The sequence below is a fragment of the Sciurus vulgaris genome, assembly GCF_902686455.1.
Source record: "Sciurus vulgaris genome assembly, chromosome: 2".
NCBI lineage: Eukaryota > Metazoa > Chordata > Mammalia > Rodentia > Sciuridae > Sciurus > Sciurus vulgaris.
In genome coordinates, this window is record NC_136462.1 from 118,299,739 (window position 1) to 118,319,288 (window position 19,550).

Sequence of the window (19,550 nt, forward strand, 5' to 3'; positions counted from 1 at the left end):
CTCCAGCCAGAGCCGCTGCTGCAAGGGGTCTGGGGAAGTTTGGGAAGCTCCTGAGTCCAGACAGAGAAGAGATAGAACTCAGGGAGATGGTCAGAACCTGGGAGAGGGAGAAGCAGAAATAAAAGGGAAAAGAATAGAGAGGGGCAGGTGGAGATTTAGGCAGACACTGGGCCAGCCAGTCAGCCAGTGTCCTCTGCAGCCCTGAGCCTCCAGGGCCAGGCCAGCAGCTCCGATGAGCTCCAGCATGACCACAGCTGTGCCTGCCACAGTGACAGCCTCCAGGAAGGAGTCTCCAGGCAGGTGGGGCCTGGGGGAGGATCTGACAGGTATGGCTTTTCTTGGAGATGAGAACTGGGCCCTTAGGGAGCAGAAAATGTGCCAGACCAACTTAGTCCCAGCCCCAAGGACTCTGGGAAAATGTGAAGGGAACATGCTGGTGTGCCCAGAATCTTAGAAACATGGAGGTGGGCAGAGAGGACGGATAACTGTGCTGATGGGGGGAGGGAATAAAGCAGGGAAGCACCCTTAGGACTAGCAGCAAAGAGGTCCCTAGAGGTGAGGTCAAGAATGTTTTTATGGGGGTCTAAAGTCACCCACAGGGAAGGAATGGGAGCTGGGGAAGTGGAGGCAGGGTGTGTAGCCTTGCTGAAAACTGGTCTCAGAAGGAGGAAGGTGGGGAGATGCTTTTCCAGCTGGGAGCAACAAGGGTGTATCTAAATGTTGGAAAACAGGAACCTGTGGACAGGGAGAGGAATGTGGAGGCGGAGGCGGTGGAGGGGTGGAGGGGGTTGGGCCCAGCTGCTGCTTCTGTCGCTCAGGTGTGGGCGCTTCACTCCACTGCCGTGTATGTGGGGACAGCAGCAGCGGGAAGCACTATGGCATTTATGCCTGCAACGGCTGCAGCGGCTTTTTCAAGAGAAGTGTGAGGCGGAGGCTCATCTACAGGTGAGGGGGGTAAGCCCTGCTGGCTCCTGCCCCTGAGGGTGCCTGGGACAGGTAGAGGTCGGTCAGGGATGAAGGGACTAGGGCAAAATGTCCAAATCCATGGTCCAGGGCCTGGGACACTGACCCCCACCCCCGGGGCCCCCTGTCCCCTGCAGGTGTCAGGTGGGGGCAGGAATGTGCCCTGTGGACAAGGCCCATCGCAACCAGTGCCAGGCCTGCCGGTTGAAGAAGTGCTTGCAAGCAGGCATGAACCAGGATGGTGAGTGGGAAGCACAGGGAGTGGAGAAAGACAGAAGAGACAGACAACTTGACCCTGGCAGGGTCCTGAACCTTCTTCCTTCCCTAGCCGTGCAGAACGAGCGCCAGCCCAGAAGTACCGCCCAGGTCCGGCTGGACAGCATGGAGTCAGATGGTGAGCCCCACCCTCAGTCTCTGGTGGCTTCTCCAGCTCAGGCAGGGCCCAGCCCACAGGGCTCCACACCTACATCCACAGCCAGAGCCCTGGGCCACCACTTCATGGCCAGCCTCATAACAGCCGAAACCTGCGCTAAACTGGAGCCAGAGGATGGTAAGTGGGAGGGTGGCTGAGGGACAGACCTATGTTTACCCTAAAGCCTCACAACCAGGACCTGAGTCTTTCTTCCCACCTCCCATGGTGCAGAGACTAAGGTCACAACTTCTTTCTCCAACAGCTGATGAAAATATTGATGTCACCAGCAATGACCCTGAGTTCCCCTCATCCCCCTGTAGCCTGGACAGTATCCATGAGACATCAGCTCGCCTGCTTTTCATGGCTGTCAAGTGGGCCAAAAATCTGCCCGTGTTCTCCAACCTGCCCTTCCGGGATCAGGTATGCTGTGCAGCCTACCTGCTAGAGTTGAGCTGAGCTGGGCTGGGGCCAGCAGCCATGAGAATCATCCAGGTTGGGGATACATACACCCCTGTGCTGGCTGATGAGGAGTGGAGCTGTGCACAGTTCAGAGAGTGACAGTTGAAGACCTATATGATTGAGTTGGTGATAATCAGGGGTATGAGTGCACATCTAGGGGACAATGATGGCCAAGGATGTGCAGGGGCACAGGGGCCCAGAGTTTGAAGGCAATGCCCACAGCTTCTTGGATCTTCTTTCCTTCTGGATAGACTGTTGGGCCCACAGACTTTCTGTATGGGACAGAGTGATATCCATGTCCTGAGCACCGTGAGTGGCCAACTCTAGGCCCCCTTAGAGCATGAGTTCCTGCAGGTTCAAGCTTGAGTGTAAACCCAACCTCTCCACATCTGGGACGGACTCAGGGCTTCTAACAGGCAAGCAGAGTTCGATGAACCTGGAAGAGGCACAGAGGGCTGAGCCTTCAGCCAGTCTGTGTGTTTAGAGAGAGCATCTCAGAAGATTCAGGGTGTCTCTTGAGGATATTCAGCTTGGACACTCTTAGGTGTGCTCTGAGATTGCCTGGCATCCCATGATTCTAGGCTTTCATAAATGTCCCAGCTCTGAATGGAACCCATAGTGTCTCAGAACCAAGGCAGCTGGGCCAGATAGGGCCAAATGCCAGGACCTATGTCAGGCAGAGGTCAGGAGAGCATTCTGAGCACCTGGGACCAGCCCTTCCATTCTTGGAGAAGGTGGCAGAGGCTCCGGCCAGTTGAAGGAGCTATGCACTGTAACATTCACACCCTCTGAGCACAGGTTATCCTGCTAGAAGAGGCATGGAGTGAACTCTTCCTCCTTGGAGCCATACAGTGGTCTCTGCCCCTGGACAGCTGCCCACTACTGGCCCCACCAGAGGCCTCTGCTACTGGTAGCTCTCAGGGCCGGTTCACACTGGCCAGCGTGGAGACACGATTCCTGCAGGAAACCATCTGCCGGTTCCGGGCATTGGCGGTGGACCCCACGGAGTTTGCTTGTATGAAGGCCCTGGTCCTCTTCAAACCAGGTACTGCATCTAGGCCCAAACCTTCCAGAGGAATGGTTGGGATGGAGAATAGGAATTCCAGTGACATTTTTCTGCCCCTCACTCTCCCACAACCCAACACGTGTGCACAAATGTGCTGGCTTCTTCCCTGGGGGAGGGGCAGGAGGAGAGAGGGGTGACCTCACTCCCTTCCCCAGAGGTCCCCTTCTGGATGACTGGGAGGAGCAGAGCAGGCTGGGGAGGCCCTGGAGGGGGAGCTCACAGGTGCCACTTCTCCCCAGAGACACGGGGCCTAAAGGATCCTGAGCATGTGGAGGCCTTGCAGGACCAGTCCCAAGTGATGCTGAGCCAGCACAGCAAGGCCCATCATCCCAGCCAGCCTGTGAGGTGATCTGAGTGCATACCTACCCACCCCTCTTTCCCTCCTCTTTTTACCCTGCACGCCTCTCTCACATCATCTCTGGTGTCCCCTGACAGGACAAGGGTCTCCATTCAACCAGCATCTCCAACATCTCCCCTGGGCCAGACACAGTGCCAGACCCTAAGAGAGGATCAGGAATTCATAAAACAAAGCTGCAGCCTTCCAGGGATACCTGACCATACTGACAACAGAACTTCCCTAGTCAGGTATAGAAGGTTACATGTGTCTGGGAGACACAGACTCATAGGGGTGGCAGGTGGCAGGCAGAATTAGGAGGGACTTAGTGAAGATAGGCTGAACTTGGGAGGAAGAGTGGGTCTAACAGAAGAGAAGCATGATTTACAAAGTTACACAGAGAAGCCCCTTCATAGGAGTCCAGTTCAGAAGTTACAACAGATTCCTGCCAGCAAGAAAATGGGAGGTTAGGCCAGAAAGGTTCCTTGGGACCAGACTGTTCAGGACTTTGAGTGCCCACCCATGGCCACATCTGATGTGGGAAGCAGAGGGGAGCCCCTTCAGGTTTTTGAGAGGAAGGTATCATATACAGGCTGAACCTCATGAAGCCAGGCATGGCAGTGGGGACAGAGTGTGCTCCCAGGGAGGGCATAACAGCTGCTACCACCTTCCAGGGATTCCATGGAGTTCTGATCTTTGGGAGTGGCCATAACTGCCATGGGAGTTGGAATGAGTCAGATTTGGCAGCTAGATGGCAGTAAGGAATAAGGGAGGAGGAACTACTTGGGAGCAGCAAGTAGTCAAACAATAAAGAGGAATTTGAAAAGAAAAGATGGCTTTGAGGGAACATGGCAAGGTCCGAGGGAGGCGCAGTGGGCATCCTGTAGCAATGCACTGCATAAGCCAGCATGCACTCACATGGAAAGTGGTCTGTCCTGGCTGGGTTTGAAGGAAGAGCTGTAGGCTGAGTGTGGCAGGGGAGAGTGAGGTAGAAGCCAGTGCCCTGGGACTGCCCAAGTTGACCCAGCACCAGGACATACACAGGATCCTTGGCAAGGCTGGACCACTGGCCTCCAGGCACCTGTGGCCTATTTAGATCTCACCGGCATTCTCTGGAGGCTCTTGGCTGTAGTCACTAAAGAAGAGAGCTAACGTGAGCATCCTCAAATCACTTCCATCTGAGACCTGATCCCAAGAGGAGGTAAACTCCTTTTCAGGAGAGTCCAAGTAGACAAGGTCTACACTGAGTTGCACAGGAAGATTAAGGGAGAAAAATTTGTCGCTAGTACCTTGAGACCTGACACAGCATCCTAGGAGTAGTCAGCCAGACATTCAGCAGCCGCTGGCCTTCCAAGACCAAATTTCTGTTGAGACCAGCTCCCAGAGATATCCTGGCCTATTGGTTTTGTATCAAATTTTGAAATGCTGGTTAAGATTTCCTGTTATCTACTAGAGGCAGAACTGAGGGTTAAGATAGTGGTCTTGGATTATTTCAGTTTTATAAAATGCAAGACTCCAGAAGAAATGCGTTTTTGTTGTAAACTAATATACACATAGACTTTGAAAGTTCTGCCAAGTGATACCTACCTTTACTTTGTATAATTTACTCTAGTTCTATTTTAATAAAAGGTAGGTTGTGTCCCATTAAATTTAACTTAAGATCCATTAAGTGATATACTCGTGGTCTGAGAACAGTTATCTAGTTGATTATACAGTTACTTCTTCCTACTCCTCAGATCAGAAAGACAGAAGAGGAGGAGGCAGATAGGAGGGGTATCATGGCTCATTGTCACTTACCTGACATCACAGGAGAAAGGAAGCCCCTAGGTGAGCTCAGTGGTTCATGGGTAGTGGAGGGTCTTCCCATGGAGCTACAGGTGGGTGCTGGCTCCACAGTCACCCCTTGTAGAGGTTTCTCCTGGATGCTGGGCACTGGCCCAGCTGCAGGCCATCTACCCAGGGAATGTCTGATCCCCCATCTGTCTCTTTTTGCCTTGGGGACCCTGCCTTAGCAAATGGTTCTTATTTAAGACTATAGTGAGTTTTTTGCTCCATGAGTATCTCAGTCACCCAAATTCTCCCTGGATTTCATTTCCAGTAATGGCAACTATCATCCTATGCATTTTATGGGCAGGAATTTATATTTTTATATACAAAACTGATCATGTAATTATAATATTCAGTTACAATAACATATTCATATACAGGATTAATATAAATGACTTCTCACTTTATAACCTTTACACGTGATAAACAATACTCACTCACTGTTTTCATCCCACTTCTGGCGTCCGGGTAGGTGGAGACAAGCCCTCTAGTGAATGGGATCCTCTCCCCACTTCCTTTCCTGCCTTTCCTGGGAGGGTGCTGCCCCAAGGATTAGTGCTCAGAAGCTGGCAATAAAACCGATGGTCCCTCTCTCCTGTTCAGGTTTGGGAAGTTGCTCCTACTCCTCCCGTCTTTGAGGTTCATCACCTCTGAACGCATTGAGCTCCTCTTCTTCCGTAAGACCATTGGGAATACGCCCATGGAGAAGCTCCTTTGTGATATGTTCAAAAACTAGAGGGAGTGGAAGTAAATGTTTACGACACTCTGGCAAACAATCTGCTGAAACTAAACATTTGCCTACTCCTTGACCCAGCAATTCCACTTATAGGTATGTGTGCCGGGCAGAATATTCACAGTAGCTTCATTCATAATAGCCCCAAATACCACACTGACAGTAGAATGGATTAATATATTGTGGTGTATTCACATACTGAAATCAGCAATAAAAAAGAATGAACTACAGATATGTGTGACAACATGGATACGTTTCCTAGGCGTGAAAGTTGAAGGAAAGAAGCCAGACACCGGTCCCTTTTACACAAAGTCAAAGACCATGCAAGACTGAAAGTGGTAGAAGCTGGAGTAGTGGTTGCCTCTGGGTGTTGATGAGGGAGGGGCCCAGGGAGCCTTCTGGTGTACTAGAAATGCCCTTCATTTTGATCTGGGTGGTAGATTCATAAGGGGATTCGTAACCTAAAAATCCCTTGAGCTGTGCATTTAAGACTTCACTGTACTTGGTTTGACCTCAATAAACATGTAAAAAAAAAAAAAAATAGCTGGGCTCATGTTTGTACTCCCAGTGACTCAGGAGGCTGAGGAAGGAGGATCATAAGTAAGGCCAGCCTCAGCAACTTAGCTCAGTGGTACAGCACCCCTGAGTTCAAACCGCAGTACCAAAACAACTTAAAAATCAAAAAGTGAAAAAACAAACAGGAAGGTGAGTGTGGTCAAGGCTCTCCCTTCAAAGACAAGAATGAGCACAAGGTCTTTGAGTTTGTCCAAGTCAAAGTCCAAGTGTAATGAATTCAAGCTCAGTGGGAAAATCTCCCACAGGGTTAAACAACCAAAATGGCATCTGACCATTCCCAGCATCTCTCAATTTTTATCTTCCTTATCTTTCTTCATCCCCTTCATAAATAAAGGTGAACATTGTCCAACTCAGTTCAAGGCAGTTACTGGAAGTTTTTTGTGAAAAGGTCTATCACTTCTTAATTCCTCATTGAGAGATGAAGCTCAGAAAAACCTTATCCCTTTCAAAGACAGACTCAGGAGACAGAAAAGAACTTAAAAAGTTAAAATATATTTATGTTTCCACTTAAGCGTAGTATGTTAAAAACATAACAGGCAATGTATATGGCAGGTAGTGAGCTATACACTTAATACACATTCTTATTTAATCTCAGATTAACTCTGGGGGAAGGACTGACTACCACCATTTATAATAAAAAACAGAGAGGCTTAGGACTGACACCTTGGTGTGTCTCAACTTAGTGCTGTTTAATTGACACTGCCTGCTCCCTTCTCCCCCTCCACCCCAGAATCAGCTGAATAATTCCATTGCATTTTCTGCCTTCAGAGAAGAAATGCATGAGTCAAGAAGGAAAGGGTCATGTGAGACATCCTAGGGGTTCCCTGCCCTTTGGCTTGTGTTCAAATTATACCAGCTGCAGTGCTATCATGTCTACACTGCAAATGACAAGCTAGATTTGGCCCAGAGCATGCAAGCTGCTTGAGATTCTCTATTTTCTAAAAACATCAGACTGGTCTTGGTTGCTTAGGTCATCTAATGTTTATAATGCCATTCTACTCTCTCTGATCCCCCATCAAAAGTTTTACCCCTAAGATGTAAACCCTGGGCAGAGGCACCTTGGTAAGAACCACAGTTGAAATATGAGCAGATAAGCCTGGCACATTTATCTGACAGTCTGGCTTTTGAGAACATGGAAGACTGCAAAGGTGGACTGCTGAACTTCACAGGTTGGTGTCTGGGATGTGAGAACACAGCAAAATTATACTGGGAAAGAGATCGGAGGCTTTCCAGGAGGAAAACTTAGAGAGTTCCAGGAGGTACATAAGCTGGATTGATGGCTACCAACCTGGCATCAATGTCACTCCCTCCCTCCCTCCTCTAAGGGCTTTTCTTCATTGCAGAGATGCCAGGAACCACATGTTAAGATTTGGATCTTGTCCCTCAAAGGTCTAGGTGTTGAGAGTGTGGTCACTAGTCCACGGTGCTATTGGGAGGTGGTGGAATCTTTAGATGTGGAGCATAGATGGAAGGAAGTTAGGTGACTTGGGGAGTGTGCCCTTGAAGGGGATTTGGGGACCTGGCCCCTCTCTCTCTCTGCCACCATGAGATGAACAGCTATGCTCCACCACACACTCCCCCCCATGATGTTCTGCCTAACCACAGGTCCAGAAACAATGGTGCCAATTGAGCATGGACCAAACCTTTATCTCCTGCATTTTGTCACATGCCAGAAAGTTAACATATCACATTTCTCAGAATGCCCTTCCGCTTTGATTTGCTTATGGAAGGCCCTCACAGGAGATTTGAAAACAAAAGAGAAGTTGTTTTTACTCTGGTGAGAGTTTTCAGCTAGCCTTGGGGGGGGGGGGGGGGGATGGGAGATTTCACAGTAGGTAGCTCTTTAGAACTGTAGGAGCTTCCAGGTGATCACTTGAGAACTTTACAACTTTGGGTTGACTCCAGTATTGGCTTTCTTGACCTTCCTGGGAACTTCTCAGACTGCTGTTCCTCCAGTGTTTATGTCAGTTCCTAATTTCATACCAAATCCTTCTCACCTGGAGTACACTGGTGTTTTCCTCACTAATATGGCACAGCTGTCAGTTGATTTCAGCATTTATTCAACTATGTGGTAAATGGGCCCTACTGAAATTCTGATGGGTAATGGCTCTTTCATTGCATTTAGGGTCCTTGCTAGGAGAGGGGATAATTTGAAAGCTCTCTTTTCTTGTCCTTAATGCCAGAAATGCCTCTGGTGGGGAAGCACCTCAGAAGATGTCCTCGTGGGCCTATGCAGGCCTTTCTTTTCAACTGAAACTGTAGTTTCAGATTCATGAGATACATCTCTACTTCCAAGGGGATATTTAAAGATAGGAAGGGTACAGAATGACCTAAAGATATGAAAAAATGCTGAATTGATAATTATCATCTGAGAGTCAAACCCAGACACTATGGATGTCTGATCTGCATTCAGTGGTCATCATTGGTTTTTTTCGCCACAGTGTACAGAGATCCTGTTGTCTCGTTCTCTGTTGTAACCCGAGCACCTAGGATAATGGCGTTGGGTACTCAGTGTCTGCTGAATGCAGGGATGAATGGCCGCATGGAACCTGGAGTGACACTCTTTGTGGAGTCCAATATGCCTATAAGATTCAACCGTCAGATATTACATGTGCCTTTTCTACTTTCAAGGCTCTGTTCCTGACTTTGAGACACTGCACTTCCACACAATCCAGAAGAAAGAACAATTGAACAAAACCAAAAAGTTCTGGCCTGTTTATAACTTGCATCTCCTTATACTTTTCTGCTCTCATGTCTTAATCAGAAAGGTTTGTTACAGACTCAATAATCTCAGGGGTAAGCTTTTAAAATGTCATTTCTGGGTTTGTTTGTTTGCTAATTAAGGACATTTTAACAAAAAAATTAGAATTCACTATCTGTATTTAAACCTAATGTAAATTTAATATGAAAAGACATGAAAGAATGATCTCAGAATTTTAGGGTTTGGATAATGTGGCATTAGGGAAAAACTATTTTTTTTTCCCATTACACCTTAAACCTGGTCTGGCATTTGGGAACCTCTGATCCTACTCAACCCTCTCATTCAATATCTAAGTGCCCAGGACCTTTTGTTATGTGCTAGCTGACACCCACAGCTGCCAGTGAATACAATGAATACTGGAAACTGTTGGTAAGAAAAGACACCTAAACCAGTTCAAGGTCAGAAGAAACATTCCAGTACTGACTTTTACACTAAGAACTGAGAGTCAGTAGGACTTATCCAGAAAAGGAAATCTAACTTCCAGATAGGAGAACTGACACCCAGAGAGGGCAAATGATTTTCCCAAAATCATGCAGAGAGGGAACTACATAGGTTGGAATTTCTTCTTATTGCAACTCGTTGCTCTGCCTTCAGTGAAAATCCTCAAGCCTTCTATTAGCAGATCTTTCTGCACCAGACAGACTCATTGTCTTCCCTGCCTGTCTAGCCTTAAAATGATAAAATTCTTATTTATTTATTTACTAACATACACTACTGGTGCATACTACAGTGTGCATTGATCATATCCAACCACCCTCCCACTCCCTGCTTCCTCCACCCACACCCTTTCCAGTCGCCAGTAATCACTCCAGTAATCACTATTCCACTTTCAGTTTGACAATTTTTTTTTTTTTTTTAAGTTTTCGCATTTGAGAGAAAACACACAGTACCTGTCTTTCTGTGTATGGCTTGTTCCACTTTACATGATGTCCTCCAGTTCCACCCAGTTTGCTGCAAATGACAGAACTGCATTCTACTTTGTGGCCAAATAATACTCCATTGTGTATACGTACCACATTTCCTTTATCCATTCATCTGTTGGCGGGCATAGGTTGATTCCATACCTTGGGTGTTTTGAACAATGCCGTGATAAATGGGTATGCAAGCATCTCCTTTTCTGCTGACTTCACTTCCTATATATACCCAGGAGTAGGTTAGCTGGAGCATAGGATAACTTTTAGTTTTGAGGAACTTCTATACTGTTCTCCATAGTGGCTATATAATTTATATTGCACCAACAATGTACAAGGATTCCTCTTTGTCCAATATTCATTATCTTTTTGGGTTTTGCTAATAAACTGGGTTGAGATAATATCTCAGTAGTTTTCTTTTTTTTTTTAGTACCAGGAGTTGAACCCAAGAGTGCTTAACCACTGAGCCACATCCCCAGTCCTTTTGTATATTCTTTGGAGACAGGGTCTCACTAAGTTTAGTGCCTCACTAAGTTGTTGAGGCTGGCTTCAAACTCCTAATCCTCCTGCCTCAGCCTCCCCTGCTGCTGGGATCACAGACATGCGCCACCATGCCTGGCAATATCTCAGTAGTCTTGATTTGCATTTCCCTAATGACTAATGATACTGAGCATTTTTTCATATGCCATTTGTGTTTCTTCTTTTGAGAAGTGTCTTTTCAGATGATTTGCCCACTTTTATTGGATTATGTGTTTGTTGTTAACTTTTTTGGGTTATTTCTGTATTTCATTGTTGGGGTCTTTAGCCCCCTTGCTCTTCTCCGCCAGAGACAAGGGAAGGGAACACTCCCCAACAAGGTCAGACCGGGAAAGGTAGGGCCGACTGACCCCCGCACCCAGCCCTCCCAGCAGAGGACAATCAGACCTGTCAGGGAGACCAGTCATAGCAGGAACTGTTTATTGAGGAAGTCACATAGCTTTTATGTAGGGTGGAGGCTAGGCGGGAACCAATCAGCTTAAAGGTCAGCAAGGCACGGGGGTGGGGGGGTGAGGGGGTTTGCGCAGGAGAGAGTCCCATAGGACTATATGGCAAGCACGAGCTGATCAAGTTCGCAGAAGTGTTGTTAACCAATCCCTGACGGTGGTCCGATTTATCGTCATTAACTTTTGAAACCGCCTTTGAGGCCTTGATCTTGCTCACTCACCAGGAAGTAAGGAGTCAGCCTGAGTTAGCTAACATGTCATTAGTCCCAACATTTCATATATTAATCCTCTGTTGAAATAATCAGATTTTTCTCCCATTTTACAGATTGTCTCTTCATTCTGCTAATTGTTTCCTTCACTGCACAGAAGTTTTTTAATTCAATGTAATACCACTTGTCAATTATTGCTTGTTTCCTGAGTTATTGTAAACTTTTTCATGAAATTATTGTCTGTGCCAATATCTTGGAGTGTTTCCCCTGTTTTTTTGTAGTACTTTCAAACTTTCACTTCTTACATTAAGGTCATTCATCCAGGGCTGGGGAGATGGCTCAGTCAGTAAAGTGCTTGCCTTGCAAGCACAAGGCCCTGGTTTCGATCCCCAGCACCGCAAAAAAAAAAAAAAAAAAAAAAAAAGGGCCTTCATCCATTTTGATTTGATTTTTGTACAGGGTGTGAGATAGTGTCTAGTTTCAATCTTCTACATATGGATGTCCAGTTTTCCCAGCACCATTTGTTGAAGAGGTTGTCCTTTATCCAATATGTGTTTTTGGTGTCTGTCAAAAATCAGTTGGCCCTAGATGTATGGGTTTATTTCAGGGTCTCTTTCTGTTGCATTGGTCTGCATCTGTGTCTAGAGTGTTTATTCTAATTTGCAGTTCCACCAGCAATGTATGAGTGTACCCGTTTCCCACATTCTTGCCAAGATTTATTGTTACTCATATTTTTGATAATGGCTATTCTGACTAGAGTGAAGTGAAATTTCAGTGTAGTTTTAATTTGCATTTCTAGAGATGTTGAACATTTTTCATATATTTGTTGACCATTATATTTCTTCTTTTGAGAAGTGTCTGTTTCATTCTTTTGCCCCTTTATTGATTGGGGTTTTTGTTATTCGTTTAGTTTTTTTGATGTTAAGCTTTTAGAGTTCTTGGTATATTCTGGATATTAATACCCCGAGGAGCAGGTGGCAAAGATCTTTTCCCTTTCTGTGAACTCTCTCTTCATGCTCTTGTTCATTTTGCTGTTCAGAAGCTTTTTAATTTGATGCTGTCCTTCACTGATTTTTCATTTTACTTCTTAGTGTTTTAGGAGTGTTGTTAAAAAGTTGTTTCCTGAGCCAATATGTTATAGAGTTGGGCCTACATTTTCTTCTAATATGTTTAGATCAATTTAACTCTGAACTTTCTCAATTCCTTCTCTGACATTTCCTCTACTGTGGTGTGTATGGATTCTGTTATTCATGTATTTTGGTTTGTTTGGGAATGGTTTATTCCTTGCTTTTTCATATTGTTTGTGCATTATCAGTATGAATCTGAGGTGGCAGAGCTTCTACCCTATGAACTTATCATGTTCCTGAAGGTTCCATTGTCTGATGGTTTTGGGGGAGACAAATAATGACAACCAATGGAAACAATATATGGCATTAAACTAAATACTTAGTTCTTTTTATGACATCTACAGTGTTAACTGGTACAATACGCTGAAATGACTTAATAAACAATTGCCAACAGTAAAAACAGTAAGTTTCTAAAAGTGTTCCCTATTTCAAAAGTTGAACAGGCAGAATGCAGAAGAGATGTTGGATGTGAAGATTATGAGGGAGAAGGAGAGAAAGTAGAAGTAAAAAAATTAAAGAACATGTGAAAGAGAGAAAAATAGAATTTGGCTGGTAGCAAAAGAGAGAATCAATAGAAATAGACAAGTGATGACAATAGAAACAAAACCAAAATATACTAATCAAAAACCCTGCTCCTCAAAAGACAGACTCAGGAAAGATAACTACCTTCACAAAATGCTAGAAATGAGAAAATTGAGACACACAGACATACACACACACAAATATCCATGAATGATTCAGTGCACAATCAAAGAAAAAAAAGAGAGAGAGAGAGAAAGAGGGAGAAGAGGGGAAAATAAATCAAAAACTTTTAAAGATTCTTGATGAAAAATTAGGGAATTGTTTCTGTTGCATTGGTCAAAAATTGTCAATGAGAATATATTGTCATTTTCTGTTCTCAAATGACTTTCTTTCCATTTTTTCTTGAGGTATGTACTGTGCACAAGAATAGTAGTGTCAGGTTGTCAATCCTTCCTCCTTTTATGTTGCGCAGCAGGTTGCCAGTTGAAGTTCAAAAACTCTTGGCTTCCCTTCTTGGCAGCATGAGGTGGAGCAGTTTGGAGAGTGTTGTCTGCCCTATTCTCTGGATGAGGTTGCTGTAGAGTTCTGTGAGAGGAGTTCCCACAGGTGGAGCTACTGAAGGTGGCATTCTGGTCTAGGTAGGACCCAGGTGCTTGGTTGAATGGAGATTGTTCTGAAGATTTAAATCAAAACACTTCCAGAGCCTAGGAGCTGCCAATCCACGCTGGGAGTCTGCACTCCAGGAGTCTCCACTCCCAGGGTTCCACTCATGTGGTGGAGGAGCCAATCCTTTGCCCCCTCCACCACCCACAGACCCCGCCCTTTCCAGCCTCCTAGGCTCGTCCTGAAGCACGCAGTCACTCCCACCCACCTGATCAAATTTCTGGCTTGCCCTAGTTGTTCCTGCAAGTCTTCAGACTCAAAGGATAAAAGGTACCCAGGATTGCTGGGTTTCAATGACCTGTCTTTACTGGGTAAAACAGTCTTCCTGCCTGAATTTCTCCTGGTTTCCTAGGTGCACTCTGAGTCATGTGGTGGGACTCGTCTAGTTTTTGCACCCAGCTTGGATTACACAAGTCTGGGCTCTGGGACTTGTTCCCATAACCACCAGCCTCTATAGCACAACAGAAAAACAGTTCCTGCCTCTACTGTCCATGGACAACCAGAAGATGCATGGTGTCTTTCCCGCACAAGGATATAGTGTAGCTCACCCTCTGGATCAGTCTGACAATGTCCTTGATCTCTGATTTCTCCTTACCAAGACATGCCACAGTGCCACCTGAAATGTGGGTTCTCTTAGCCCCGCTTCCTGATTTGCTTGCAATGGGTCAGCTCCAGTGACTGCCACATTGGTGGTGGGTTTTCTTCTTTTATTATATCCTAACTTCTGAGTCCCCAAGCTGTTCTGAGAGTCCAGTATGAAATCCCACTAAAATTTCTGTTTTTACCCAACTTACTAAGAAGCTGTTTATTTTCTTTTCTGGTATCATGTCATGGAGCAGCTTGGAAGCAACCTCCTTTACCCCACTATCCTTTATTTTATTAATATATGCACTCATTGCTATAAACTTCCCTCAGTGCTCCTTTTGCTATATCCCACAGACTTTTGGTATGGTGTGTTTCTGTTTTCATTTGTTTCAAGATGATTTTAAAATTCCCTTCTGAATTCCTCAATGACCCATTTTTCATTCAAAAGTATGTTTTCAGTCTCCATATATTTGTACGATTTCTGAAGTTTCTCTTGTTGACTTTTAGTTTCATTCCATTGTAATCAGGACAGATACAGGCATGATTCTTACTTTTTTAATGTGTTAAGACTTGTTTTGTGGCCTAATATATGATCTGTTTTAGAGAAAGTTCCATATGTTGATGAATGAAGTTCCATATGATGAAGTTCCATATGATGAGAATGTTCTGTAAATTTCTGTTAAGTCCATTTGAAAAAGTATAATTTCACTGTTTCTTTTTTTAATTTTTTTGAGGGTGGGTCTGGATGATCTGTCCATTGATGAAAGTGGGATTTCAAAATTCCCCTCTATTATTGTATTGGAACCTATCTTTTCCTTTAGGAATAATAATGTCTGTTTTATAAAACTGGGTGCTTCAACGTTAGGTGCATATAGAGTTACAATAACTGATGAGTCATTTTTTATTGTTCTATTTAGTTATATATACAGCAGAATGCATTTTGATTCATTGTACACAAATAGAGTACATTTCTCTGGTTGTACATGATGTAGACTCACACCGTTCATGTAATCATACATGTACATAGGGTAATGATGTTTGTTTCATTCCATCATCTTTTCTGCCCCCTGCCCCCTCACCTCCCATCATCTCCCTCTACACAATCCAATCCAATGTTCCTCCATTCTTCCCACCCTGCCATTATGTATCGACATCCACTTATCAGGCAAAACATTTGGACTTTGGTTTTTTGGGATTGGCTTATTTCACTTAGCATGATATTCTCCAACTCTACCCATTTACCTGCAAATGCCATAATTTTATATTTTATTCTTCTTTATGGCTGAGTATATTGTGTGTGTATATATATATATATATATATATATATTGTGTGTATATATATATATACACACATACAATATATATATATATATACATACATATATATCCATATATATAAAATCCATATATTATATATATATATATATATATATACCATTGTATATATATACCACAGTTTCTTAATCTATTCATGTATTGAAGAGCATCTGGGTTGGTTCCACAATCTAGCTATTCTGAATTGAGCTGCTATAAACAGCGATGTGACTGTATCACTGTAGAATGCTGATTTTAAGTCTTTTGGTTATAAACTAAGGAGTGGGATAGCTGGGTCAAATGGTGGGTCCATTTCAAGTTTTCTGAAGAATCTCCATACTGCTTTCCAGAGTGGCTGCACCAATTTGCAATCCCACCAGCAATATATGAGTGGATCTTTTTCTCCACATCCTCCAACACCTATTGTTGCTTGTATTCTTCCTAATAGCCATTCTAATTGGAGTGAGATGAAATCTCATGGTAGTTTTGATTTGCATTTCTCTAATTACTATAGAAGTTAAACATTTTTTTCATATGTTTGTTGATCAATTGTATATCTTCTTCTATGAAGTGACAGCCCAGTTCCTTAGGACATTTATTGATTGGGTTATTTGTATTATTGGTGTTAAGTTTTGAGTTCTTTATAAATTCTGGAGATTAGTGCTGTATCTGAAGTGCATGTGATAAAGATTTTCTCCCATTCTGTGGGCTCTCTCTTCACATTTTTTTATTGTTTCCTGTGCTGAGAAGCTTTTTACTTTGAATCTATTCCATTTATTGATTCCTGCTTTTATTTCTTGTACTTTGGGAGTCTTGTTAAGGAAGTCTGGGCCTAAACTGACATGAAGAAGATTTGGGCATACTTTTTCTGTTATTTGGTGCAGGGTCTCTGATCTAATTCCTAGGACCTTGATCCATTTTGAGTTGAGTTTTGTGCAAGGTGAGCGATAAGAGTTTAATTTCATTTTGCTGCATATGGATTTCTAGTTTTCCCAGCACCATTTGCGGAACATACATTTCTCCATTGTATGTTTTTGGCACCTTTGTCTAGTATGAGATAGTATATACTTATGTGGTTTTGTCTCTGTGTCTTCTATTCTGTACCATTGGTAAGAATAGTCTATTTTGTCTGTCTATTTTGGTGCCAATACATGCCGTTTTGTTACTCTGTAGTATAGTTTAAGATCTGGTATTGTGATACCTCCTGTTTCACTCTTCCTGCTAAGGATTGCTTTGGCTATTCTGGGTCTCTTATTCTTCCAAATGAATTTCATGATTACTTTCTCTATTTCTATGAGGTATGTCATTGGGATTTTAATTGGAATTGCATTGAATCTGTATATTGCTTTTGGTAGTATGGCCATTTTGACTATTAATTCTACCTATCTTAAGAACATGGGAGGTTTTTCCATCTTCTAAGGTTTTCTTTCATTTCTTTATTTAGTGTTCTGTAGTTTTCATTGTAGAGGTCTTTTATCTCATTTATTAGATTGATTCCCAAGTATTTTATTTTTTTGAGGCTACTGTGAATGGGGTAGTTTTCCTAATTTCTCTTTCAGAGGACTCATCACTTATGAATAGAAATGCATTAGATTTATGAGTGTTGATTTTATATCCTGCTACTTTGCTGAATTCATTTATTAGTTCTAGAAGTTTTCTGGTGGAATTTTTTGGATCCTCTAAATACAGAATCATGTCATTGGCAAATAGTGATAGTTTGAGTTCTTCTTTTCCTATTCATATCCCTTTAATTTCTTTGATCTGTCTAATTGCTCTGGCTAGAGTTTCAAGGACTATGTTGACTAGAAGTGGTGAAAGAGGGCATCCCTGCCTTGTTCCAGTTTTTAGAGGTAAGGCTTTCAGTTTTTCTCCATTTAGAATGATGTTGGCCTTGGCCTTAGTATAGATAGCCTTTACAATGTTGAGGTATGTTCCTACTATCCCTGTTTTTTTTTTTTTTTTTTTTTTTTTTTTTAGTGTTTTGAGCATGAAGGAGTGCTGTATGCTTTTTTTGCATCTACTGAAATAATCAAAAGATTCTTAACTTTAAGTCTATTGATGTGATGAATTACATTTATTGATTTCTGGATGTTGAACCAACCTTGCATCCCTGGGATGAACCCCAATTGATCATGGTACACTAACTTCTTAATATGTTTTTGTATGTGATTTACCAGAATTTTGTTAAGTATTTTTGCATCTATGTTCATCAGGGATATTAGTCTTAAGTTTTCTTTCCTTGATGTGTCTTGACTGGTTCTGGTATCAGGGTAATACTAATTTTACAGAATGAGTTTGGAAGGGTTCCCTCCTTTCCTATTTTATGGAATACTTTGAGGAGTATTGGTATTAGTTCTTCTTTGAAGGTCTTATAGAACTCGGCTGAGAATCTGTCTGATTCCAGGCTTTTCTTGGTTGGTAGGCTTTTGATGGTTTCTTCTACTTCATTGCTTGAAACTGATCTGCTTAAATTGTGCATGTCCTCCTGATTCAGTTGGGGTGGATTTTATGTCTCTAGAAAGTTGTTGATGTCTTCAAGATTTTCTATTTTGTCACAGTATAGATTTTCAAAATAGCTTCTAATTATATTTTGTATTTTGATAGTGTCTGTCATGATATTTCCTTTTTCATTATGAATTTTAGTATTTGAGTTTTCTCTCGTCTCTTTGTTAGTGTGGCTAAGGGTTTATCAATCTTCTTTATTTTTTTCAAAGAACTAACTTTGTTTTGTCAACTTTTTGAATTGTCTTATTTCAATTTCATTGATTTCAGGTCTGATTTTAATTATTTCCTGTCTTATCCTACTTTTGATGTTGATCTGTTTTTTTTTTCCCCCCTGGGGCTTTGAGATGTAATGTTAGGTCATTTATTTGTTAACTTTTTATTATTTTATTGAATGAGCTCAATGCAATGAATTTCCCCCTTAGTACTGCTTTCATAGTGTCCCAGAGATGTTGATATGTTGTATCAGTGTTCTCTTTTACCTGTAAGAATTTTTTTTTATCTCCTCTCTGATGTTTTCTGCTACCCATTCAGTAGCATATTATTTAGTCTCTAGGTGTTGGAGTAGTTTCTATTTTTTATTTTATCATTGATTTCTACTTTCATTCCATTATCATATGATAGAATACAAAGTAGTATCTCTTTTTTTGTGTGTGTGTTCGCAAAGAGTTGCTTTGTGGTATAACACATGGTCTATTTTAGAGAAGGATCCATGTGCTACTGAGAAAAAAGTGTATTTGCTTGTTGATCAATGGAATATTCTATATATGTCTGTTAAGTCTAAATTATTGATTGTATTATTGAGTTCTATGGTTTCTTTGTTCAGTTTTTGTTTGGAAGATCTATCCAGTGGTGAGAGAGGTGTGTTAAAGTCACCCAGTATTATTGTGTTGTGGTCTACTTGATTCTTGAAATTGAGAAGGGTTTGTTTGACGTACATAGATGCTCCACTGCTTGGGGCATAAATATGTATGATTGTCGTATCTTGTTGATTTATGGTTCCCTTTGCAGTGTGAAATGTCCTTCCTTATCCTTTCTGACTAACTTTGGCTTGAAATCTACTTTATCTGATATGAGGATGGAAACCCCTGCTTTTTTACTGAGTCTGTGTGCATGATATGTTTTTCCCCATCCTTTCACCTTCAGTGGATGTATATTTTTACAAGATGAGTCTCTTGAAGGCAGGATATTGTTGGGTCTTTTTTTAAAATCCAATCTGCCAGTCTATGTCTTTTGATTAATGAGTTTAGGCCATTAACATTCAGGGTTATTATTGAGATATGATTTGTATTCCTAGTCAAAAGACTTTTTTGGTTTTTAATTTGACTTGTTTTCCCCTTTGATTGGCTTTTCCTTTAGTGTGGTTCCTACTTTTGCTGACATTCATTATTGTTTTTCATTTCCTCCTCATGGAATATTTGGCTGAGAATGTTCTGTACTGCAGGCTTTCTATTTGTAAATTCTTTTAACTTTTGTTTATCATGGAAGGATTTTATTTCATCATCAAGTCTAAAGGTTAGTTTTACGGGGTATAAGATTCTTGGTTTACATCCATTTTCTTTCAAGGCTTGAAATATGTTATTCCAGGCCATCCTAGCTTTTA

The 19,550-nt window shown here is 42.6% G+C and overlaps 1 protein-coding gene across 1 annotated transcript; it reads left to right on the top strand.

Moving 5' to 3' along the window:
- Positions 1–232: 232 nt before the first annotated feature.
- On the top strand, positions 233–6,158 carry NR2E3 (nuclear receptor subfamily 2 group E member 3; the record flags this gene model as incomplete). Its single annotated transcript, XM_079129701.1, has 8 exons — positions 233–326; positions 819–945; positions 1,101–1,204; positions 1,292–1,513; positions 1,638–1,795; positions 2,633–2,879; positions 3,140–3,245; positions 5,665–6,158. 8 exons carry the CDS (start codon positions 233–235, stop codon positions 5,795–5,797), a joined length of 1,191 nt encoding a protein of 396 aa, XP_078985827.1. The 3' UTR covers positions 5,798–6,158.
- Between the last annotated feature and the right edge of the window lie 13,392 nt (positions 6,159–19,550).